The sequence below is a fragment of the Watersipora subatra genome, chromosome 7 (genome assembly GCF_963576615.1).
Source record: "Watersipora subatra chromosome 7, tzWatSuba1.1, whole genome shotgun sequence".
Classification (NCBI taxonomy): Eukaryota; Metazoa; Bryozoa; class Gymnolaemata; order Cheilostomatida; family Watersiporidae; genus Watersipora; species Watersipora subatra.
Window position 1 is genome coordinate 54,195,976 of NC_088714.1, and position 26,617 is coordinate 54,222,592.

The following is a 26,617-nucleotide window of genomic DNA, read 5'->3' on the forward strand; positions in this document are numbered from 1 at the left end:
GCAAAACTATGATGTAAAACTTTGTATCATTTAAACATATTTTTTGTAGGTTACCTGATTTGTCACTTTTAAGCATTACTATGATCCTTAACAAACTAACACCCATGTTATTTTAAATAGGCTGTTATTTCATTTAGAGTTTACTAACAAACATGTGTGCAAGCAATTTTTACCAACTTGTTAGCACAATGACTGCAAGGTTTGTATGTACTGAGGGCGTTATTTATTTATCTATTAGCTGCATTACCCGCCTACAGGAGCAGATTCCCGTGCAGCAAAAGGTTTATTGAGAGTTGTCCTTCATACTGTAAAACAACTCCAAATATGCAGTCTACTGAAATTGTCCTGATCAGAGTATGCATTAATATATACATGTCAATGTTGGGGAGAACAACGGAAATCTGCAATGTGTTTTACAGCTAGATGCGTGTAAAATCTAGTAAATACCCTAGATTCATGTGTCTAGATTCATGTATCCATTTATACCCGTCTATATTTGCAGTTGACGATTGCGCACTTCTGCCGCTGAGCCCCCGCCTCGGCTGAACAGTCTTTACCCGCCTCGCAGTTGACAATCGTGCTTTTGCACTCACCTCGCAATCAATCGCTTCGCACTTGCAATCAATCGCCTCGCACTCGGCCTTGCAATCAGCCACCTTGCACTCGCCTTGCAATCAATCACCTTGCTCTCGCAACCAATCGTCTCGCAACCAATCGCCTCGCACTCGCAATCAATCGCCTAGCACTCAATTGCTTTGCAATCAATTGCCTCGCACTCGCCAACTCATTCATCTGGAAAGCCACGCCTGGAGACTCTTGCTGTACTCGGGGCAAAAAATGTCTCCCGCAAATCCTCGAGTGACGCCATGGCCCAAGCCTAGATGTGCTACCCGGCGTTGCCTTGGTAGTAAAAAAAGTCTTTGCACAGAAAATTGATTCGTATCTAACGTTTAACAACACTTGCCATTCTAACTTTCAAACTACATATCATGAAAGAAGTGTTTTGTGTATTTGAAATAAATTAAGACAGAAAACAAAACAACTGTAAAGGTTTTCAAACTTTTTCAAACAACTACAACTTTCAAACTTCATATCATGAGGAAAAAGTTTTGTGCAGGACAACTGATTTAAAAATAAATAAAACAACTTTAAAGGTTTCCAAACCGATGTAAATTTAAAATTTCATAACTTCCAGCGTCCTCAGTTCTCGAACATAATCAGTTCTAGAAGTTCGAGATCCAAAATAATTTTCCCCATTGAAATAGAATAATGTAAATTTTAATCCGCTTCAAGGCGAGAAAACAACTTCGGTAAGGTATTTTTTCAACATTTTACATTATAAGCTGTACTTGTACCCGGGTAATAAAAAAGTCTTTGCACAGAAAATCTATTTGTATTTTTAACATATATAACAACATTTGCCATTCTAACATTCAAACTACGTAGGTAACATGAGAAAACATGATAGGTAACCTATTATGAGAAAAGTGTTTTTTGTAGTTGAAATAATTTGAGAGAAAATAAAAACAGTGTAAAGTTTATCAAACTTAGTCAAACAGCTGTAACTTTCAAACTTCATATCATGAGGAAAAGGTTTCCTGCTAGTCTAATAAATTCAAAAAAATAAAACAATTGTAAAAGGGATTAGATGTAAATTTCAAATAATTAGCAAGTAATAGCTAAATTAAGTCGGTTTTGCAACAATTACAATAAAAGATGATACGGTAATGATACAATTAATACAAACTGAGAAAACAAAATAAAAATCATGAATATGTCGAGTTAATAGTAGCAATTCATGCATAAAAGTGTGTGGGTATAAAAAGGTTACTGTCCCACCAGAAACTATCTATCAATTCTTTGAATACGACGTTACTGAAAATATGACAGAATATAGTATTTTGTAGTTGAAATTTTATTCAAACAATGTCTGCTAAAAATGGTTGAATAAAGGAATAATAATAATAATAAAGATTGGAAACTAATCAAATAATAATAACAGTGATAGGAAAATGAATAATGTTTAAACTTCAAACACGATACTCAAATTATGTTTAAAAGAATGCAAGTTGAAATAATAACAGTGATGAATCAAACTTTAAAAAACTTATATTATAAACTTCAAAAGTCATAAAAAGTTTATAAATGCAATAAGAAAATTTAAATTTATATATATATATATATATATATTTCTCAAAGTATGTAAATTTGTGTAAATATAAGAGAATGGAGAATAACTGATACTAACAATCTTACACGATAAATCTTACAGTAATCTTTGTTGTAAAATGTGAAATTAATTACAAAAAGCCAACTGGTTAGGTTTAAAAGGAAAGATGTGTAAGCTAATAAATCTAGCTGTACAACCCAGCGTTGCCTGGGTAATAAAAAAACAACCGAAAACTAATTTGTATTTAACATAAAACAACATTTGCCATTCTACCTAAAACAACTGTAAAGGGTTTCAAACTCACTTTGTCAAACAACTTTTAAACTTCATATCATGAGAAAAATGTTTCGTTCGGGTCAAATAAATTTTACAAATAAAACGACTATAAAGGGTTTAGATGTAACAGTAAAATAATTAGCAAGTAATAATTAAATTGAGTCTGTTCTGTTATGATTACAATATGAGATGATTTGGTAATGATACAATTATTACAAACTGAAAAAAAACAAAGTAAAATTCGTGAACTTGTTGAATTAATAATAACAATTCTTGCATAGAAGTTTGTGTATAAAATAGTTACTGTTCCACCAACAGCTATCCATCAAAACTCTGAATACGACGATATGTTATGTAAAAATAAAATATTGTAGTGTCTTTGTCTGATCGAAGGTGAGAGAATCTAGATGCTATTCCTGTTTGAGATAGTACAATAGTCCGCGTGAAAAGTTGTGACCTTAACAGCGTTTTAGCAATTGAACCTTAAGAAAAGCCAGAAATAGAGGTTCACAAAGACGTCATCGTGTTTCATAGAGTTAATAAAATTTAATCGCTTAATTCTAATATCGAGAGAGTCTATTGTCGATATCATTTTGCCGAAAACGAATCAGCCCTAATACGTCGAGGACAAAAAGCATTGCGTGTCATGAAGCTAAAAGAAAGCCATCGAGTTGTAATTATTACATCATTTTTGTGGGGAAACGGCAAACGATTAATAGGTTATGTATAGAGGCGTGTACTAACCTGAGATTCTCGTTAACGCGCCCTAGATACCTGGTAGCGGGTAATAGTCCGAAAAGTACGGTCCTCTATAAGGCGGACAATCAAACACACACGCAGACAGACAACGATTGCCGTTTATATAGTAGATTTTTGGAGAAAAATAGTGTGTTCCAATTTCTTTGGGACTGTCTTATATTACTAGCGATTTTTGCTACATTGGTATCATAAACTGTTCCAGAATTGAATGTATTTAGGGTTTTCCTTTTTTAACTGTAATTAATGTTTTTAATCTAAAGTAATATGTTGCAACTTATGACTATGTAGCATGTTGGATGGAATGACAAGACCATAAAATTAACCAATATATTATTGACCTTGATATATGTGACTATACCCTTGGCCAGTGTACATGTGGCTATGGTTATTGACCTGTGTACATGTGGTTTAAGTATTTGCTGAGTACATATAGCTATTGTTCTGTTGCTAGTCTACAAACTGAATTACTAAACTGGTGTTCAAGTAACACAACCTCAGGAGTAGTACTTTTAGTTTTACCTAACCAATCAGCTACAACTTGTAAAATTATAAGTTATTACAAAGTGTGTATATAATTGATCAGGTTTATAACATAATACGTTGAGTATAGTCATCAAAGTTTGTAAAAAACAAAATACTAAAACGGTGAGAATATTTAATTCTCTTTCTCATGTTGATTATAGTAAATTCTGTAAAAAAGGAGACCTTTCTATTTTGTGAACCTATTAAATAGAATGTTTCATAAGCTTGAGAAATTAGGTCAAGCTGTAAAATGAGTTTCAAGGTGTCAACAGTTCAAGTATGATAATTTTTGATATTTATTATAAAATCTTGTCTTGAAATATTTAACAAACTTCTTTACTTTTATTAGGGGAGTACCCCGAAGTTGTTAATAATTTATTATTATCATTTCATAAGAGTAAGAGAATACAAAGAAAAAAATAGTAACACTAAAACTTGAAATTAAAAATGATGTACTTAGTAAAACGTAAGAAAAACATAGAAATTGAACAAAAATATTCATAATGTATAATGTTTGATGACTACAATTTAGAGAGTGAATTAAAGTTTTTTCTAGTCTGTTTGAATATTTCTGTTTGCAAAAATTAAACAACTGTTGTTAGTGACTACAAAATATTTTCTAAACCACTTCAAAAACTGTAACATAGAGCTGCAGCTTCTAGCATGAAACAACAGGTGTAAAAGAGCATAGAAAATAAGAAATATGGAGAGAAATCATTTGTACAAATAGCTGGTGATACAAATCATAAGCGGGTGAAATATATCCAGCTGTTCATAAATGCAATCTCCTTCAGTTGAGCATTCTCTCTGTATAAACATATAGTTATGAAGTTAGTGATTCTATGTAAATCCTTGCTTAATAATTAGCAGTTTTTAGAATATTTTCTTGTTCTTCACAATCAACATGAACAAAACCAACCTAACTTTATTTAGTGAAGGTAAATATATTTTCAATAATGAGACAGTTCTTTGAGTGAGAGACTTTTTAAAAGGCTCTCTTAGGAGAATTCTTGTGAGGCTTGATAAGAATTTTAAAGCTTTGAGCATGACATTTGAGTTAAAACTTAACATAGTAGAAATAACATATTTAGAAAATGTTGCCAAATTTGGACGAAAAAAGACTAAATATATGGCTAAACATCTAGAATGAACATGATGAAACTGACATATTAACCCAATTGTGTATGAAAGAGAGTTAGGACAATGTTCCTACTTACATTTGCACAGGCAGTTGGTGGTATGTAATCATCACCAAAAGTTATTTCAACATATTCTATGAAGAGTTGAAGGTCGTTTGAGAGATGTGCTCTGTTTTGCGCTCCAAATCCTCGAAGTGTTAAAAACTTACGGTTGTCTGCCATGTCGATTTCACATTTGAAGTCTCTCACATGTCTAACAAGAGCTGTACCATTCCCATGCTACAACATCCAGTAATTAGATTTTAGATTTGGTTAACTACGTTAATACAAACATGTGATTTTGTGTGATTACAGGTGAGCATCAACTAGATCTTTGATTGTGAGTTTCATAAGCGTACCAGTTAAATGATTAAACTTGGAATATATTCTGCAAACTATATTATGGTTTTCTATAGCATGAAATTTTGACATGACATATGTTGTGTGATATTAATCTGTCTTTACATGCGTATTATCATTTAACATATTTTACTAACAGATGCATGGCCATGGTCGGGGTAGCCACATTCAGCATAGACTTTTGGAGCAGCCCCAAATTGTTCTTCCTAAAAATAAAACGATCTATATTATTACAATAAATAACATTATTATTAGAAGCAGATTAGTTCGCTGAATTCATTTTAATAATTAATTTACTAAATTTTAATAATTAATGAACTAATTTTTGGCATGGCAAACTATGTCATGTTAAAATTTGACAAAATCAGAACCTGATCATTGTCAATTTAACTGACTGCATGGGCAGATAATCTTTAACTGTTCAGACTTTATAGCGGTACTTGACTTAAAGTTTTATCTTTACTCATATCTTGTAACAGCCTATGAGACTGATACGCTTGATGATATAGATCAATAAAAAATTTACCAATATTCAAAGTATTGTTGACAAACTAGTGAGCCTTAGTTGCCCAACATACATGCATATTGTTTGTTATACAAGGCTACTCAAAACTGATTTTTTGAAGAAAAAAAAATTTTGAAAATGCTTTCAAAGATAATTATGTGGTAAGATGACAATATACAAAGTAATGTTTTGTAAAAATTCTATTTCTAAGTTACGAAATGTTTTAAATGTAAAATTAGTTAAATTTTCATTTAAAATTTTTTAAGTTTATTTTCACAAGTTGTTTCATTAATATATTAACAAAAAACTAACTCACTTCATCTAATGAACTCACATATTTGTCTTTGGCTTCTGTAAGTTGATGGAGAATTCTATCAGCAAGTCTACGAACCCTCCTCTGGTCACTTCCACTCAGTTTATTAAAAAAGTACTCCTCATTCTGTCTTTTTATTCTTATTACGGACATATTTTTCCTGTAGGTAGTGAGCAGTATTAATGGTACTATCTAAATCTTTCTGTGAATTAAACAATTTTAGATTTAATTGTCAATAAAAAATCATGGATGGTAGCTTGATGGAGCCATACTAACCTTGATATAGAGGAGGAAAGAAACAAATCATTGATCGTATCAGCATGCACAGAACTCAAAACCAAAAGTAAGAAGTGTTGAATATCTACAAATAAAACATTTCAATAAAATCATTGCATGAGTAACAACTAAATTACAGTATATGAACGTAAGACAATGCTTGCTAGTTCAGCTTATGCAAGCCCACAATAGAACTTTTGTATTAGTTACAAAATATATTTTTAGCATTCAATTTATAAATAGTCAAATTCACTAAATTTTTCACACTTTTATATTTACAAATTAAAAAAATTAAAACAGAACTGAAAATGTAAGCCTTTCCAAGTTTTTTGATCGAATTTAAAGTTTTGCATAAAAATTAAAAGTGATACACATTGGCAAATGGTATTGATTAATTAGAAGTAATTTTAATAATGTAGTGAAGTAAGAATTAAAACTATCAGTATGTAAACGGTTGAAGTTGTTTTGAATAAATTGGAAACTTTTTGAACAGTGTCAAAGCTAGAAAAGTGGATGAAGTACTTAATTCGTAATTAAAAAAAACTTTTTCATCTCAAAATTAACTAATCTCAGCTACTTGATCTAACACAAAGAGCTTCTGGTTTAACTTACCCATGCTGTAAAGTTTATATGACTTTAGCTAGATTGCTTTGGTTATTTGATAAATCTTTAAAAAGGTCTGATAGCATCATTGCTAAAGCACCGGCTTAAATATGTGTAAGTTTGCAAAAAACTTCCTAAATATTTCGTCTGTAACTATGATGAAGTTTTTGCATTTCATAATTGTGAAACTTATCTCGAGCTACTAGTAAATATAATTAGTGTTCAAGTCTAACATGAGTACCAATAATAGTAGTATGAGTTATATAGATAACTGTAACATGACTGTTACAGTTATCTATATGAATCATCGCTTGTACAGTGTAATTTTTAGTGTATCTAATCAACATCCTGCTGACGAACAAACTCTGAATATTAAATTATAAAAGAGTACTTTTCAGTTATAAGTAAATTCAGACAAACAATATTTAAAAGCGTATGATACGTATTTAAAATGGGTCAAAAAAGCTTTTGAAAACCAATTATAAGAATAAGAATAACACCTTAGTGTTCATTATTTATCATGCCAGTAATCTTGACACACCAACTTTTTACTAAATAAAAAAATCAGCACTTCGAGATGCTACCACAATGATATATAATCTTGAAGCGAGTGTGTACCCACTAGAAATTACTGTGGTAATATATATGTAAATTATAATTTTTGTAGAAATTTAATAATAGATGCAAAGATATCAGTAAAAATACTATGATTTTGTCATCATTAGGACTGACTCAGCTCAATTACAATTTTGGCAGATAGATAATACAAATAGTAGTATGTTCTAAACTTTTTAGATATAACTATACTGCCTATAATGATTTAACAAAATATAGTTGAATTTAATAGATTAGTAGTACACTCATCAGCTTTTGTTCTGCTTGCAAATAATTCTTCTTTACGTAATAACATGTGCAATTAATACTAATACAAGCGCATGAAGGAAAGTATCAAAAACTTGGTGTAATAAGTGTTCTTCTTCAAAATCACTCTACTTTCAACTTAAAGTTCAACTTTTAACCTATATTTTTTAATAAAAAAAATGAAATTGTATGGGAAGTAAAGTAACAAACTGCTGCATATATCAAGTACTGATAACTCGTAAAATAGCGGTATTTTAACGAAGAAATTATTGTTAGTGTCATAGGTGAGCAATATGCCCTATTGAAGCGTATCATACTCATTGGCTACAAGTAGAAATTCCAACCAATTTTATGGATATCACGTGTATAGCGGCCTATAAGGATAAGCATCTGTAACAGATTATACCATTAAAAGTCAATAACCTCACATATAATCGAGTTTAAATGTCAGTTCAAATAGTGCAAAAGCACCTTTTGTTAACAAAAAAAATTTAATAATGTTGAAATTTAAAACTGATCAACTGATTCAAGAGTTTTTTACTTCTGATATGGAATCAATATTGCAAAACCGCTTTAGCAATAATGTTCTTATTATTAAATCAGGTACGCGTGGGTCGTGCAAGATGGAGAGTCAAAAGGTTAATTTTATAGCCCTGAGTCTATGATATATTTTAGCAATTTAAATAACCTATAGTATAGCCTGAAATATTTTACAATATTATTTTTGATATTCATTATCTATTTATATACTTATACTCATCATATCATATTTATTATATATAATCATGATGACAAAAGACAGCTTATCAAAGCATCTGATAAGAGATTGTAACTTGTTGAAAAGGGATATTTACTTCAAGACAAAGTAATATTATGTTATATACTATAAAAATTTCAGGAACTGTGACACCATTGCTTTAAAATCAAGCTTGTATTAATTCGCCTTAACTCAAAGTTTTAGCACGTAATTTGTAAGCTGTGATGGTAGCTGATAGATGCTGGCAGATAGATGCTGATAATAAGCAGTCAATGGTAGTAATGAAGTAATTCAAATATTGCTGGTTTCCTTTAAAAAGATTTTTGCCAAATTTATAAGACTTTCATCTATAAAGATTTTGTGATTTGTGATTTATTTTCATCAACAAAGTTAGTTGAGTAAAAAAAAAGATGGAGGAGTGATGAAACCCATAATACGCAATAGCATAGCTAGTCGGGGCGTTGGGCTTGTCGTCATTGGTTTTATTCACATGTCAAAAAGATACAACCTGAGTTCTCTCTTGAAACTGGCCATTTTATCTATGCCTTTAATAGACTTAGGGAGTTGATTCCAAAAAAAGCTTGTTGGAAATCCACCCTGCGATGGCCTGCACGGGAAGAAGATTGTGAGAGATTTAGACAGGAATTTGAGAAACGGGTTTGATGTATTGTGCGAGGGATGTAATTACAATGAAATTCTTGATGAACTAAAGGTATAACACGATATGAATATGGTGAACTGAGAGGTAGTATGGATGATGATTTGAAAAGAGGTTTGGTGTGAGTGAGGCAAATTTTTTTGTGAATGGTTCTTATCATGCGTTTTTGAAGTGTTATTAAATTTGTAAGATGGGTAGGAGGTGCATTGCCCCATCTCTCAATGCAATATGAAAGTTTAGAATTAACCATAGAATTGTATAATACAAGCAGAGGTTTGCGGGGTAAATATTTAGATGTGCGGTAGAGTAAGCCTGATAAGGGTCTCAGTTTTTTTAGTAAATATTCGATGTGTTTTTTCCAAGTGAGATTAGAATCAATGAAAGTACCTAAGAATTTAGTGTGATCTTTTTGACAAATTAGTTTGTTGAAAATGAAAAAGGGATGAGTGTTATCCAGATGAAATTTATTTTGGGGGTGTTTTAGTAACATGAAATTAGTCTTATCAACATTTAAGGTGAGTTTGTTAGAAGTGCACCAGTTTTGAATAGCGAGAAGTTCGTTATTTAAACAATATATGTGCTCATTGATGTTAGAGGATTTGAAAAAGAGATTATGTGTTGCTACTAAATTTAATTCTGCCATTTTATTGATTTGTTGCTTGTAAAAATTTGTTTTTTTTAGTATAATTAAATTAGCAGACTCAAGATATCTGAAAAAATTCATTTTGCTAGTATGCGAACTCATAGCTGCCTTACAGACGTAAGTTTATAGGGTAATTTATGGGGTGTCTGTGATGTATAGTAGTAACAAAGTTTAGCATGGCATTTGCTTTTTTAATGTTTCTGTATTTAAATGCTTCAACTGCTACCAGTGTTACAAGCACATAATTAGAAGTTCAAAAATTGCTCAACATGTCATCATTAATATGATTTAAATAGTAATTTTTGACTATTTTATTTCATAGTCACCATTGTTCTATGCTGCCTTCATATAGGATGTCTGAAAGTGGTGCTATTCAAATACAATAATTGTTTTAATGACCTGTGTAGCTAACTTTGCATAGAGAGCATGTTTTGAACAAAGGATGTCTGCTACAGTTTATGTCTATACAGTTTCATGCGTGGAACCGCAGTCGCAACACATTGAACTAGCGTTCGGTTCTCAAGCGATCAAGCGTCACTTATTGCAAAGTCTACTAAAAGCTTCAATTGACATACTTTCGAAATTAAGGAACTTAAAAATACTTTTTGCTTGAAATCAAAAAGTATTTTTGCAATGTTTCAGCATAAATGCAGCACTTTTTATTAAACTGAAACACATGGATTATGAAACAAGAGGTTCCTAAATAAATCACTGTTCTTCATGATGAGTCATTCGCTTGCAAAAAGTAGAGCAAAACAAAATACAATGACTTTAAGTATGTTAGCACAAACAGGAGTCTAAAAGGTACTCTGCGATATGTGAGTTTTTATTTTTTGGTAATCGCTAAAATGAATAATTAAGAAATCGTTTTTTGGCAACTTTCGGAGTATCGTGCTATTTTTAAAAGCTTCTGGTAACAGGCAGAGTCAATCAAAACAACCATACACAGATGTTATTGGCTGGTGGCCAATAAAAACTTTTGTAGAAACAAATGTATTGTTACCAACCATTACAGGTGCATCTGGTTCAATTTTAGTTCACTGCTCTGATTGATATTTTAGGTGTAGTTAACAGAAAGGATTGGAATAAAACTTAACAGCGAGTTGAACCTACAATGTTTAAGTATCTAATAATTAGAGGAATTGGGCTTAGACTGACAGTTGCACTCATTATCTGCCTCTTAATGGGCTAATATTGGAATAAAGAAAACGTAATTATAGAATAGCGCTATTACTGTAGCAACGGATTTTAATATAAGCAACTTACTAGCAATAAAAATGAATTAAAGGTTGAAGAAAATATATTAACAGATGAGTGAAGAGAATAAACCATTTCCAAGAATTAGCAACAAAACATCGCATGGCAGCAACCTTTGGTCTATTCAGTTAATTTTTAGCAATTGGTTAACGACATAGGCATTTCAGTTTTGTGACCTTCTGGTGACCTACTTGTTAAGCCATTAGTGTCATGTCATTTGATTAACTCCACATGTGAACGAGTTTATGACTGACTTAAAAGTACATAAACACTCATTTCATTACAGCTGGTGCACATTACACAGTTTTCAAGTTCCTTGAAGTAGTGTAGCAAAGTACTTTAATTTTATCAGATGAAGATGTTGTAAATCACCGAATAAATTTCAATGTAGAAACACACTAATAACTTTCATTAAGTCGGCTCTAAAGAACTAACACTCATATTGTTATACAAGTATGTTACATGAATATATTAATCTTGTAAGTTTATTGTGACTTACTGTGACTATATTAGCCACAGTAAGTCATCTTATATAGTCTACTAGTTATTAGTATTCTAATACTAGCAAGTTGGCAATAAACAGTTTTAAAAATTGTGACTCAAGTGTATCAAAGTCTTTTATTATACTAAATCAGTGTTACAGTAAATCTACTAAACACGATTGCTAGAAGGTAATATGGATGTGTCAACTATCTTGAGTAGCTAGTTATATATGAGTTGCATACATCCGATGATTTGTATTTACGTGGTAGAAATTATGCCCTCCTACAAAAACATAATTAAACAAGAAATAGAACAAAAAATAAAAATGAAATAAATAAAACATTAATAAACATGAAATAAAACATTCATTCAAATGAATAAAACATGAAAAACATGACACACAAAGAAGATAAATAATGAAATACATTATACACACATCGTACAGAACTGTTTTTGTGTACCAATCCTCATCAATAAATTAAACACTTGAAATTAAAAAAAAAATTTCAAAACTTGATCTAAAAGCGCTTCTTCAGGCGCGCTTTCATCTCTAGCTTGTTATTAAATTCACTGTCATCATCTCCGCTTTTAAACACTTTCTTTTTAAAAGAAATCTATCTAATGAAGTCTGTATCTGACGACTCCTCAACACTTCTCTAAAATAGCTTATGTACCTTTCATTAACATTGTCCGTTGTTGTATAGAAGTATTAGCAAAAGCAGATAGCATAACGAAGAAACGCGTAAACACCAGAGATATACGCATTATTACAACAACATGACACACCTAATACATCAGAGGACCAGCCATAAAGACATTTATTACGTACTCATCTACAAGCAACTTAGAAACCTCCTGTGGAAGTAGCTCATGAAAAAAGAGACATCAATTGACATACCAAAAGACCGTTAAAAGATATCAGACATGTACCAGACACAACCAAGACAATTGGAGTCAGTCATCATTTCTAGTAATTTTACTCCGATAACATACTTAGAAAAATTTCACTCAATTGCTAACCCTAGGCAACATAAACAACAGAAGCTACTCACAGGCTAACAGAGACACGTATAAAAGAGAACAGCTCCAGCGACTCAGCACCTGTCTGTCTAACAATCGATCAATCTATCTATCTCTCTCCTTCCTGAAGGACCTGCTGAGGCGCCCTCAGTCTGCTAAGGTGCATTCCTCTGTTTTTGGGAGCCTCCCCTTCTCTTCTCTCGGCCTCTATCCTTTCCCTACCTATGAAGCCTTATTCTCTACCGTCAGCTGACCTTCTTCAATTTCCTTATCTCAACTACCGAGCCTCTACATACAAGGACTGCCATGATTCTCATTTTACTGTTGAAACTTGCAGCCGTATGAACTGAGCAAGCAAACATGAATGACCGTTCGAGTAAGGATGTAAATTTATTGGCTGTTTTAACCTTTTGTCCTTAATATTATTGTTTAGAATTCTGTTAGTTGTGTATTTCAATTAATGAACTTATAAAATAAAGAAGTATCTTTTATTGGTAAGATCAGTATTGCTTACGATAGCTTAACACCTTCACTTGCACCTGAACCAGTAATAATCAAATTAGTTCCCACAAGCTAAACAAAACTACACAAACTAAACATAGTCCAAATAGAATTAAATGACAAGCAAATTCAACACTGATGTTGTGTGTGGATTCGGATTAGTTATGCTTAACATATTTTCTCCACATCTAGCCATAACACCGCAATACGGCCTGTGAAAACTTTTTCTGGATGTATATTTTCAATGAACCTAGGAAGGTTTTCATACAAACTTCTAGCTTTTTTGATTTTTACCAGAGTAGGTTATTCTACCTCTTCTACTTCCTCGCTACCACTAAAATTTTCTATTCTTGAATGGCGATCCCGTGCGTGGCCTCCAACTCCTTCAAGTCATCAGTCATAAGCTCTTCCCTGAGCTTGCTTTGCTTGCTTTCATGGATTTTTTGTTTTTAATAATATTTAGTCGCAATTGTTGATTGGTTGTGATCATATTCCTTGGCAATATTAACTATACAGGCCCCTTCTTCCTATTTATTTATGATCTCCAACTTTGTTGTCATAGAAATCATTTTTTCCTTCATCCTGTAACATTTGTATCGGTCTCAGATTAAGTATAGATACTCGTAGTTATATAGGTGTGCCAAATAAAGGTTTACAGTAAATATAACGCTAAAAATGAATATTTGCTGTCACTTTTGCACTTTTAATAAAATCTCTCCACATGGAATGCTAACCTGAGAGAAATCGGTCATTGTATCTCTTCCTAACTTTCGTTAGTTTGACGTATGTAATGAGCAAACCAACTGCCAAATTTGAACTGAGAGCGAAAATTTTCTTGAATTCGTATAGTGAAGTAAAATTTGTATGATGATGTGAAAACCTCCCCATGATCAACTTCATAACGGGAAAAAATTGTTAATCAGGGTAATGGCATCCTGAGGGTGCACTGTATACTCAAGAATAATCGTTTTATACAAAAAGGAAGGATAACTCGCAAAGAGTTATATATGGAGCCTAAACTTCCATAATGTATCACAGTGTACAGTGTCACAGTGTCACAGTGTACAGTGTCACAGTGTACAGTGTCACAGTGTACAGTGTCACAGTGTACAGTGTCACAATGTACAGTGTACAGTGTCACAGTGTACAGTGTTACAGTGTACAGTGCCACAGTGTACAGTGTTACAGTGTACTGGTCATCTAGTAATTTTTATTGCATCAAGAGCCATGTTTATCCGTCTTTAAGACTGGTTGAAGAATGGCAAAAAGTGTATCATACAGGATTCGATCCATCAAGAGCCATGTTTATCCGTCTTTAAGACTGGTTGAAGAATGGCAAAAAATGTATCATACAGGATTCGATCCATCAACACCCAAAATCAGGGCATATCATTTTTGTACATGGACTAATTATCCACCTTCCAACATATGAGAATAGTGGTACACAATTTTACTCTCTGTGGTTTATTGGGCTTGCCTGACGATCTCTCACGGCACTCATAACTCTTATAGACTGCCAGGGCACTAGTATGTAATAATGGTCGCTATGGCACTCACCATTTTTACTATGATATTGGCAACTTCTCTAACCCTTGCTCAATTCTAAATGCAACCACTATTGAAATGTATGAAATAAACATTTGCAAGCTATTGTTTGAGGCTTTTATTATGCTCGCTATTTCTCTATAGATGTATAGAGAGCTGCTTACATGTTAAGTGGCAAAGTAGAATTAACAACATCTGCTTGTGGAAATAACATTTTAATTATGTACTCAATGTATTGTACGACACATAGCTGACACACATTCACTACATGCTGCAAATTTTTGAGCTTCGAAGTTGTAGTTTTGATCGTAGGAATTAGGAAGATGTATTTACATGGTTCGCAGGAGTGGCCGCACAACTCCCAATTCTTCGTAGCTGTTGAGTTTACGTGCTACGAAAAAATTGTCGCACAACTCCACGTTTTCTACATTAGCCTGTTGCGATTTTAGCTACAGTTGGGCACATATTTTATATTGCGGCTGACACGATTAAAATGCATCTCAGGTCAAATGGCAATGTCAAAATGTGCGAGAAATTTTTCTTTTTAATTTGCTGTTATTTTAAAAAGTAGTTTTTGAAAATGTATTAAAATTATTAAAATAATTTAATTTTTTTAAAGATGCTGTAAAGATGCTGTAAGGATGTCACCAATGAAGACGATGAAAATCCAACCTCCGATTGCAAAGATTTGTGCAATAATATGAATGCTGCTTTTTACATCATACGCAGTACTTCTTTGTTGATATGATGTTTTTAAAAATACCCCCTCTTGAATCGGAGGTTTGAATTGCTTCGAAAAATTAAATATGCGACGTTTGAAACGATTTACTTGCCACGAAGATGAAAAATGCGACAAAGATATTTAGCGTGTAACACTAGTGTCATGTTAATTAGTGTCAACACTAATTGTCAAATGATCAACTTAGCAATAAAATATTCCAATAGAGGCAAGCTGAATTATTGAGATTTTCTGAGTTTTAACCTAAGCGAAACAACTGCTATGCAGAGTACTGATTTTTCCAGCCTTTTTGGCTGTAACAACCCTTGGTCCAGTTAGTGAGAAAAGGCCCTTGCATAAAACTGATAAAGACCGCTTAGAGTGCTTTCAAAAATTATGTTTTTTTGGTTACGCTACCTGATATGAACAGTTATGATCAATATCTAAACGGCCTTAATGCTGAGGAGCTGAATGTGTCTTTAGATATTTGATGTTGAAAATACTCAAATCATATTTGCAATCTGCTTGACTTTTCATTACATTTTTGCTTTCACACAAATCACTAAACCTTATACCTCATTTATGGTTTAATAACCAAAATTCCTTTCATCACTCATCATATCCGCAATTTCATGAAGAGACGTGTTTGTTTGACTAAATCAACTGGTTATAACTCCTTAGTAGATAAGCCATTAACTGCTGTAAGTGCCCTGTAATAAAAGAAGACTCCCATGACAGTAATATAAACATAAGCCTTAGGGATGTCTGGAATGTTAGTTCTAAACTTCTAACAAGTTTAATGCCTGTCACGATATATAGCTTAGGTCATTAGGTCAAAAGGTCAACATTATTTAGATTTCAGATTAGGTTTCAGTCATTGATCTGTAGTTATAGTTATATAAACTATCTGACAGACCAGGCTACAGCTTGGATACGCAGCAGGTAAACTTCTGTAATCTTCACTAGTTATGGAGGTCTTATAAAATATTAGCAGTAACTAGTAGGTCTGGTGAGGCTCGATCTTTTTTCAATTTCAATACAAGTTGCTACGGTGCTTTCATGACAACAATCCAAGAACAAGTTCATTGAGGGCAATGGTTTTTCATGCATGAGAAGGTGCATCCTTCAGGTTCTAATCAGAGAGGTCAGAGGGCATTTATAAGAGTAACAAAAAGTTCTAAGATTGCCAGGTGAACCCAGTATTGTTAGTAGGGGGGCCTGTTTTTGACATTAACTAAGCTAAAGGTAACACATGGAACTCTGGCAGTCTGTTCTGCTAACTCTTTTCTCACATGAGAATATTTTAGTCGCGAAACACAACTCTTATTATTGTAATGATAGTCGCACAATTTTAGAAGGCGATCGATTATTGCAGTTGGTAGATTTGAATGTCATGAGATCAAAACCTGAACGAATCAATATTTTATAAAACATTTTAATTACCATATACATGTATGTTATTTCTACAGTGCGAGGGTTTCATATCAGATCAGAGTTTTATTTGTATATAGACTTCATGTTTCCCGCTTCTTATAGTAAGAAAACAACTTGATTATGTTTGAGATGAGTTCAGGTCCAAACGCACAAGCGATGAGTCCTAACTCATGCTTTCACTAAATTTCATTTGTTATTTGCTTTTCAACTCATTTAGGTTACCGTGTGGTTTCAAAAGATGACAGCCACTTGTTACATAATGGTAATAGTAGTTATTGTTTGATTGCAGATATCTTTGCAGATTGGACAGTTCATTTAAGAATTACCTGCTTTATAAAGCAATAGAAGAAATGGCTGACAACATCGAAATCAGGGTAGGATAACTCTGAATCTTTTAACAAATATATTTCATATTTCATCCAACTGTTGAGTAAAAACTTTAAAATATTTGTATCTTGTCAATTATCAAAGCTTTCAGTTCCTATAATTATTTTGCTGTTTACCACATTTTTTATGAAATAATAAACTGGATTTTTAATTTTTTGTTTGCTAGTTGATTTTTACAAAGATTTGTTTTAACTTGCCAAAAAAGTGAAGCTTTTACAATAAAATCATAATTAAATGGTAACAGCGCTAGTCATAATTCATTGACTATTTCCCTAGTTTGACACCCACGTGTAAGTATTTTAGCTTGTAGGTTAAAGGTTGGCTTGCAAAAAATTTCACATTACAGTGTAATATGTAAGTGCAAAGTGTAAAGTGTAAACAGAAGCCAACGTGTACAACTACATCCCATTTGAGCCGTTTTGGAAAGAGATTCTAATCTATGGCGGTCTTGTGATAGCGGCGATTAACTGTTCGTTTTTTGAGCGTTTAAGAGCTTGTAATCACATTTTCACATATTTTGCACCTACAACACAACAGAGTAAGACATGGTAAATCTTTTGGTACCAAATAACTGTAATGTGAATTTTGTTGCAAAGCAACCTTTAATACCAAACAAACAAGCACTGATGCTCAGAAGATGGCAGCAATTTATGGAAAGTGTGTTCATATTTATTATAGTTAGTTTTTATTATAGCATATTTATTGTAGTTTACATACTATTAGGTCAGAGTTCAATCTTATTGTTTTGTTTACATAAAGGTCAATTTTTTAAAATTTAAAGATCGACAGAATTTTTTATTAATCTCTATCAAATTATATTGCTAGAAAATTTATTTATAATTATATTATATTTGCAAAAAATGTTGCTTGAAGTAAATACATATGTATGGCAAACTTCTGATTGATTTGCTTGTCACTTCTAAAACATCTAATTTAGAGTAAGAGAGGGTTGTTTAGAAATAAAATTTTGTGACATACATTCACAGTTCTCAATTTCAGTAAACATATTTTCAAGGCATAATATTAAGTGGTAGCACCTTTTGGAGTTGCTATTCACCCTTTCAATACAATGTAAGCAGAGTACTGCACAAAAACTGGATATGCATTTATGTGTGCAGCAATGCTCCACTACGCATATGCATAGATAAAAAGGTGTAGTCTTGTTCATCTCAGCCATTTTAGAAAAACAATTTGGTTGAATTTAAATGAAGTTGTTTTATGTTATGTTGTTACTAGTATACATTGGAAAAAAGCTCAAAATTTTTCAGTTGTAAAATTGTTCTTTTGGCCAAATGCAAAAAGAAACTTGTTATTATTCACGAAAAATGGTTCAGCCGTTGAATCTAACAACTATTGTGCGAGTTATTTCATTACACCATAGCTGTTAGATTCAATGGTTCAAACATTTTCTGTCAATATTAGTGAACTTCCACGGAAGGCTTTATGTAAGATAACTAACTGGTACTCTGTAATTTTTAAGATCAGTCGTAATTGTTTAATTGAGAACAAACTACATTGTGAGTATTACATTCTTATCAGACATAATTAACTTTCTGTTGGCAGATAATGGAGACAAAAGGGGAATCATGGAAAAAGCTTATTGATGGTTTTTTGAGTTTTCGGACCAACGAAACAGTTAGTTCTGCCATCCCAGGCCTTGTCACAGGTAATGGGAAGAAAAATCTAGAGCAGGTGCTAGAAGGACTTGTGAGGGAGGTAGAGGCTCCAATCCTGACTGCGTGGGATTTGCAAGAGAACAAGGCAAGATAATGCAAAATGGATGCTATAAATAGTCAAGTCCGCTGATATCTTTGTTTTGATATAATTATTAGTTCAGCTGGATTGAATGAAACATCAATTTTTCTATCAAGTAGCTCACTATACAATTGGAATACAAGCTTTGATATGACTAGAAGCATCATTAGTTTTTATATTTATTAATTCAACATTTTTGTGAAATTAGAAAACTGCAAAAGCATTTTAAATTAAGAGTTATTGCTACATTTAAAGGCAGCGAAAAGATAACTCTCAGATACTACATAATTATGCGCTGCAAGTTCTACATAAAGATTTATTCCATAGATGCTATTTTGAGACAGACAGTACTGAGAGTTTTTACATTATATAGGGTACTAATGGCATATTAATGACATTATTTCTTACAGACCACGGCGGATTGACTGTTTCAGACGATTCGTTTTGTCTCCCTTTGCATTTTTAAAATGGCCAACTTGTTCTATAGGTCTGGCATACACAGAAAATAGAAAGTCATCGCATTGGAATGCCATTTAGTCAGCATGTTATAACTTTGATGGCAACTTCTATATATTCGAACAGCATCTTGCGGCCAACCGTAAAATTTTTAAGTTAGATTTCCAGCAATTTTTCCAAATTGCTGGAAAAAGGTTTCAAAAGGCAATCTGTGATTTGTGACATTGTTGACTCGGAATATTTGCACTAAAATAAGTCTAAAAGAAGACTCTAGATGCTTGTATACCCAATACTCACCTTGCCTATTATTTCTCTACCATAGTTTTCTTATTAGCTAGCAGGATTTCTCATCAATGATGTGAGGTATGCAAAAGGCCCAATCGCACCTGGGAGAACTGGTCCTAGGATAGAAGACCTCAACTTTGACGATATCTCTGAAGAGGAAATGAAAGCATTCAAAGAATATTGGTTGTTAACTCGTACAGCAAACCCTTGTGAAACATACAAGTAAGTGCAACTGAGTTACTTGATGGCTGTCAGACAGAGTACATATAAATTGCAAAATATTTTCTTATATAAGTTGTTGTACATACATCTCATTGTTTTCATTTTTCAAGTATAATTTGGCAAATTTTTCTAAAGCTATTACAGAGATTAGTTAGTTTGTAGATTAGTTTTTTATTACATGTAGAATTGAGTGAAAGCTGCATCGTGAGTTTGAAGTAAACTACCATTTCAAATGATCAGACTTACTACGGTGAATATCAAGTATAAACCGATTGTAAGCTTGCGCAAGAGTTTAACTTAAGTTAAATGAATGATCTAGTTCTATGTACTTGAGTAATAAACTTTATATTTTGCTTTTTTTTAATCTATTCCAAAAAATAAATAAAAACGTTTTGTTTACTCGCGAAACACTGAGTATAAATCTTTATTTACAGAGTAGACAAGACCTTCTATTTGTTGAGTCTGTCAGTGGCTAAAGATTACAGAGGAAAGGGGATAGCGAGCAGACTGGTGCATCGGAGTTTAAAAGAGGCTAGCGCTATGGGCCTGTCTCTAGCATCTGGTACATTCACCAACTCTTATGCTCAGAGAATTGCTGCTAATGCAGGGTTTGAGGTGATTGGCGAGTTTGTTTATAAAGATACCTACAAGCTTTATGGTTCTATTCCTAAAGATATTCGAGACGAGCACACTAAATGCGCCTGCATGGCTAAGAGACTTTGAAACCTAGCCAAAAGTAAAAATGATAAACATGTTCATGTTTTTGTATAGATGGAACGATGTATACAATAACAAACAAAATCTATAATAAATCGAAGCCAAGCAGAGAGACAGCACTCATGTTTTTTTCTTTTTGTCTGTTGTTGTAGTTGCATAAAAGTTGCCATGGCAACTAATTGTTTCACGTCATACTTTTTATGATGTAATTACATTATTTACAGAGCAGCCGTAGCTTAGTAGTCTAGAATACCTGACATGCAAACAACAGGTTGAGGTTGAACTCCTTAAAACAAATTACGGCCTTTCCCCTCGTTAGGTTATTAGTTCCGTTTGATTTGATTATTACCATATGCTAAAGATTTTATAGCTGACTTAACAGTACATCAACACTCCCTTGAGTACAGATAACTTATAGTAAACAGAGTTAAAACTGTTTTACTCTAGAGCAGCAAAGGGCTTAAATTTTTAACTCATCTCAGTATTGCTGAATCAAAAAAATACAGTTACTAATGTGCTTACTGATCAACTATATAACCATGGGTTTACAGTTACTAGTGTACATACTGATCAACTATATAACCGTGGGTTTACAGTTACTAGTGTACATACTGATCAACTATATAACCGTAAGGTTTACAGTTACTAGTGTACATACTGATCAACTATATAACCGTGGGTTTACAGTTACTAGTGTACATACTGATCAACTATATAACCGTGGGTTTACAGTTACTAGTGTGCATACTGATCAACTATATAACGGTGGGTTTACAGTTATTAGTGTACATACTGATCAACTATATAACTGGGGGTTTTTGAAGCTTTATCAACAAGCTTAGCACTCATATTCTTATAAGTAGAATATTATTATTTGAGATGGAGTTTACTGACACTTTACAGTTGTGTGGCTTCCACCATAATTGTTACGATATGAAGGCAAGAATTGCTAGTATTGATGCTTTTCCCTTTTTAGCTCAAATGAATGTCTTCGTAAAGCAAAACTATGATGTAAAACTTTGTATCATTTAAACATATTTTTTGTAGGTTACCTGATTTGTCACTTTTAAGCATTACTATGATCCTTAACAAACTAACACCCATGTTATTTTAAATAGGCTGTTATTTCATTTAGAGTTTACTAACAAACATGTGTGCAAGCAATTTTTACCAACTTGTTAGCACAATGACTGCAAGGTTTGTATGTACTGAGGGCGTTATTTATTTATCTATTAGCTGCATTACCCGCCTACAGGAGCAGATTCCCGTGCAGCAAAAGGTTTATTGAGAGTTGTCCTTCATACTGTAAAACAACTCCAAATATGCAGTCTACTGAAATTGTCCTGATCAGAGTATGCATTAATATATACATGTCAATGTTGGGGAGAACAACGGAAATCTGCAATGTGTTTTACAGCTAGATGCGTGTAAAATCTAGTAAATACCCTAGATTCATGTGTCTAGATTCATGCATCCATTTATACCCGTCTATATTTGCAGTTGACGATTGCGCACTTCTGCCGCTGAGCCCCCGCCTCGGCTGAACAGTCTTTACCCGCCTCGCAGTTGACAATCGTGCTTTTGCACTCACCTCGCAATCAATCGCTTCGCACTTGCAATCAATCGCCTCGCACTCGGCCTTGCAATCAGCCACCTTGCACTCGCCTTGCAATCAATCACCTTGCTCTCGCAACCAATCGTCTCGCAACCAATCGCCTCGCACTCGCAATCAATCGCCTAGCACTCAATTGCTTTGCAATCAATTGCCTCGCACTCGCCAACTCATTCATCTGGAAAGCCACGCCTGGAGACTCTTGCTGTACTCGGGGCAAAAAATGTCTCCCGCAAATCCTCGAGTGACGCCATGGCCCAAGCCTAGATGTGCTACCCGGCGTTGCCTTGGTAGTAAAAAAAGTCTTTGCACAGAAAATTGATTCGTATCTAACGTTTAACAACACTTGCCATTCTAACTTTCAAACTACATATCATGAAAGAAGTGTTTTGTGTATTTGAAATAAATTAAGACAGAAAACAAAACAACTGTAAAGGTTTTCAAACTTTTTCAAACAACTACAACTTTCAAACTTCATATCATGAGGAAAAAGTTTTGTGCAGGACAACTGATTTAAAAATAAATAAAACAACTTTAAAGGTTTCCAAACCGATGTAAATTTAAAATTTCATAACTTCCAGCGTCCTCAGTTCTCGAACATAATCAGTTCTAGAAGTTCGAGATCCAAAATAATTTTCCCCATTGAAATAGAATAATGTAAATTTTAATCCGCTTCAAGGCGAGAAAACAACTTCGGTAAGGTATTTTTTCAACATTTTACATTATAAGCTGTACTTGTACCCGGGTAATAAAAAAGTCTTTGCACAGAAAATCTATTTGTATTTTTAACATATATAACAACATTTGCCATTCTAACATTCAAACTACGTAGGTAACATGAGAAAACATGATAGGTAACCTATTATGAGAAAAGTGTTTTTTGTAGTTGAAATAATTTGAGAGAAAATAAAAACAGTGTAAAGTTTATCAAACTTAGTCAAACAGCTGTAACTTTCAAACTTCATATCATGAGGAAAAGGTTTCCTGCTAGTCTAATAAATTCAAAAAAATAAAACAATTGTAAAAGGGATTAGATGTAAATTTCAAATAATTAGCAAGTAATAGCTAAATTAAGTCGGTTTTGCAACAATTACAATAAAAGATGATACGGTAATGATACAATTAATACAAACTGAGAAAACAAAATAAAAATCATGAATATGTCGAGTTAATAGTAGCAATTCATGCATAAAAGTGTGTGGGTATAAAAAGGTTACTGTCCCACCAGAAACTATCTATCAATTCTTTGAATACGACGTTACTGAAAATATGACAGAATATAGTATTTTGTAGTTGAAATTTTATTCAAACAATGTCTGCTAAAAATGGTTGAATAAAGGAATAATAATAATAATAAAGATTGGAAACTAATCAAATAATAATAACAGTGATAGGAAAATGAATAATGTTTAAACTTCAAACACGATACTCAAATTATGTTTAAAAGAATGCAAGTTGAAATAATAACAGTGATGAATCAAACTTTAAAAAACTTATATTATAAACTTCAAAAGTCATAAAAAGTTTATAAATGCAATAAGAAAATTTAAATTTATATATATATATATATATTTCTCAAAGTATGTAAATTTGTGTAAATATAAGAGAATGGAGAATAACTGATACTAACAATCTTACACGATAAATCTTACAGTAATCTTTGTTGTAAAATGTGAAATTAATTACAAAAAGCCAACTGGTTAGGTTTAAAAGGAAAGATGTGTAAGCTAATAAATCTAGCTGTACAACCCAGCGTTGCCTGGGTAATAAAAAAACAACCGAAAACTAATTTGTATTTAACATAAAACAACATTTGCCATTCTACCTAAAACAACTGTAAAGGGTTTCAAACTCACTTTGTCAAACAACTTTTAAACTTCATATCATGAGAAAAATGTTTCGTTCGGGTCAAATAAATTTTACAAATAAAACGACTATAAAGGGTTTAGATGTAACAGTAAAATAATTAGCAAGTAATAATTAAATTGAGTCTGTTCTGTTATGATTACAATATGAGATGATTCGGTAATGATACAATTATTACAAACTGAAAAAAAACAAAGTAAAATTCGTGAACTTGTTGAATTAATAATAACAATTCTTGCATAGAAGTTTGTGTATAAAATAGTTACTGTTCCACCAACAGCTATCCATCAAAACTCTGAATACGACGATATGTTATGTAAAAATAAAATATTGTAGTGTCTTTGTCTGATCGAAGGTGAGAGAATCTAGATGCTATTCCTGTTTGAGATAGTACAATAGTCCGCGTGAAAAGTTGTGACCTTAACAGCGTTTTAGCAATTGAACCTTAAGAAAAGCCAGAAATAGAGGTTCACAAAGACGTCATCGTGTTTCATAGAGTTAATAAAATTTAATCGCTTAATTCTAATATCGAGAGAGTCTATTGTCGATATCATTTTGCCGAAAACGAATCAGCCCTAATACGTCGAGGACAAAAAGCATTGCGTGTCATGAAGCTAAAAGAAAGCCATCGAGTTGTAATTATTACATCATTTTTGTGGGGAAACGGCAAACGATTAATAGGTTATGTATAGAGGCGTGTACTAACCTGAGATTCTCGTTAACGCGCCCTAGATACCTGGTAGCGGGTAATAGTCCGAAAAGTACGGTCCTCTATAAGGCGGACAATCAAACACACACGCAGACAGACAACGATTGCCGTTTATATAGTAGATTTTTGGAGAAAAATAGTGTGTTCCAATTTCTTTGGGACTGTCTTATATTACTAGCGATTTTTGCTACATTGGTATCATAAACTGTTCCAGAATTGAATGTATTTAGGGTTTTCCTTTTTTAACTGTAATTAATGTTTTTAATCTAAAGTAATATGTTGCAACTTATGACTATGTAGCATGTTGGATGGAATGACAAGACCATAAAATTAACCAATATATTATTGACCTTGATATATGTGACTATACCCTTGGCCAGTGTACATGTGGCTATGGTTATTGACCTGTGTACATGTGGTTTAAGTATTTGCTGAGTACATATAGCTATTGTTCTGTTGCTAGTCTACAAACTGAATTACTAAACTGGTGTTCAAGTAACACAACCTCAGGAGTAGTACTTTTAGTTTTACCTAACCAATCAGCTACAACTTGTAAAATTATAAGTTATTACAAAGTGTGTATATAATTGATCAGGTTTATAACATAATACGTTGAGTATAGTCATCAAAGTTTGTAAAAAACAAAATACTAAAACGGTGAGAATATTTAATTCTCTTTCTCATGTTGATTATAGTAAATTCTGTAAAAAAGGAGACCTTTCTATTTTGTGAACCTATTAAATAGAATGTTTCATAAGCTTGAGAAATTAGGTCAAGCTGTAAAATGAGTTTCAAGGTGTCAACAGTTCAAGTATGATAATTTTTGATATTTATTATAAAATCTTGTCTTGAAATATTTAACAAACTTCTTTACTTTTATTAGGGGAGTACCCCGAAGTTGTTAATAATTTATTATTATCATTTCATAAGAGTAAGAGAATACAAAGAAAAAAATAGTAACACTAAAACTTGAAATTAAAAATGATGTACTTAGTAAAACGTAAGAAAAACATAGAAATTGAACAAAAATATTCATAATGTATAATAATGTTTGATGACTACAATTTAGAGAGTGAATTAAAGTTTTTTCCAGTCTGTTTGAATATTTCTGTTTGCAAAAATTAAACAACTGTTGTTAGTGACTACAAAATATTTTCTAAACAACTTCAAAAACTGTAACATAGAGCTGCAGCTTCTAGCATGAAACAACAGGTGTAAAAGAGCATAGAAAATAAGAACTATGGAGAGAAATCATTTGTACAAATAGCTGGTGATACAAATCATAAGCGGGTGAAATATATCCAGCTGTTCATAAATGCAATCTCCTTCAGTCGAGCATTCTCTCTGTATAAACATATAGTTATGAAGTTAGTGATTCTATGTAAATCCTTGCTTAATAATTAGCAGTTTTTAGAATATTTTCTTGTTCTTCACAATCAACATGAACAAAACCAACCTAACTTTATTTAGTGAAGGTAAATATATTTTTAATAATGAGACAGTTCTTTGAGTGAGAGACTTTTTAAAAGGCTCTCTTAGGAGAATTCTTGTGAGGCTTGATAAGAATTTTAAAGCTTTGAGCATGACATTTGAGTTAAAACTTAACATAGTAGAAATAACATATTTAGAAAATGTTGCCAAATTTGGACGAAAAAAGACTAAATATATGGCTAAACATCTAGAATGAACATGATGAAACTGACATATTAACCCAATTGTGTATGAAAGAGAGTTAGGACAATGTTCCTACTTACATTTGCACAGGCAGT

The 26,617-nt window shown here is 32.5% G+C and overlaps 1 protein-coding gene across 1 annotated transcript; it reads left to right on the forward strand.

The window, feature by feature from the left end:
* The first annotated feature begins 16,329 nt into the window (after nucleotides 1-16,329).
* Nucleotides 16,330-20,770, forward strand: LOC137400238 (uncharacterized). Its single transcript, XM_068086568.1, has 5 exons — nucleotides 16,330-16,347; nucleotides 17,129-17,213; nucleotides 18,790-18,987; nucleotides 19,772-19,944; nucleotides 20,379-20,770. Exons 2-5 carry the CDS (start codon nucleotides 17,190-17,192, stop codon nucleotides 20,665-20,667), a joined length of 684 nt encoding a protein of 227 aa, XP_067942669.1. The 5' UTR covers nucleotides 16,330-16,347; nucleotides 17,129-17,189; the 3' UTR covers nucleotides 20,668-20,770.
* Nucleotides 20,771-26,617: the final 5,847 nt, after the last annotated feature.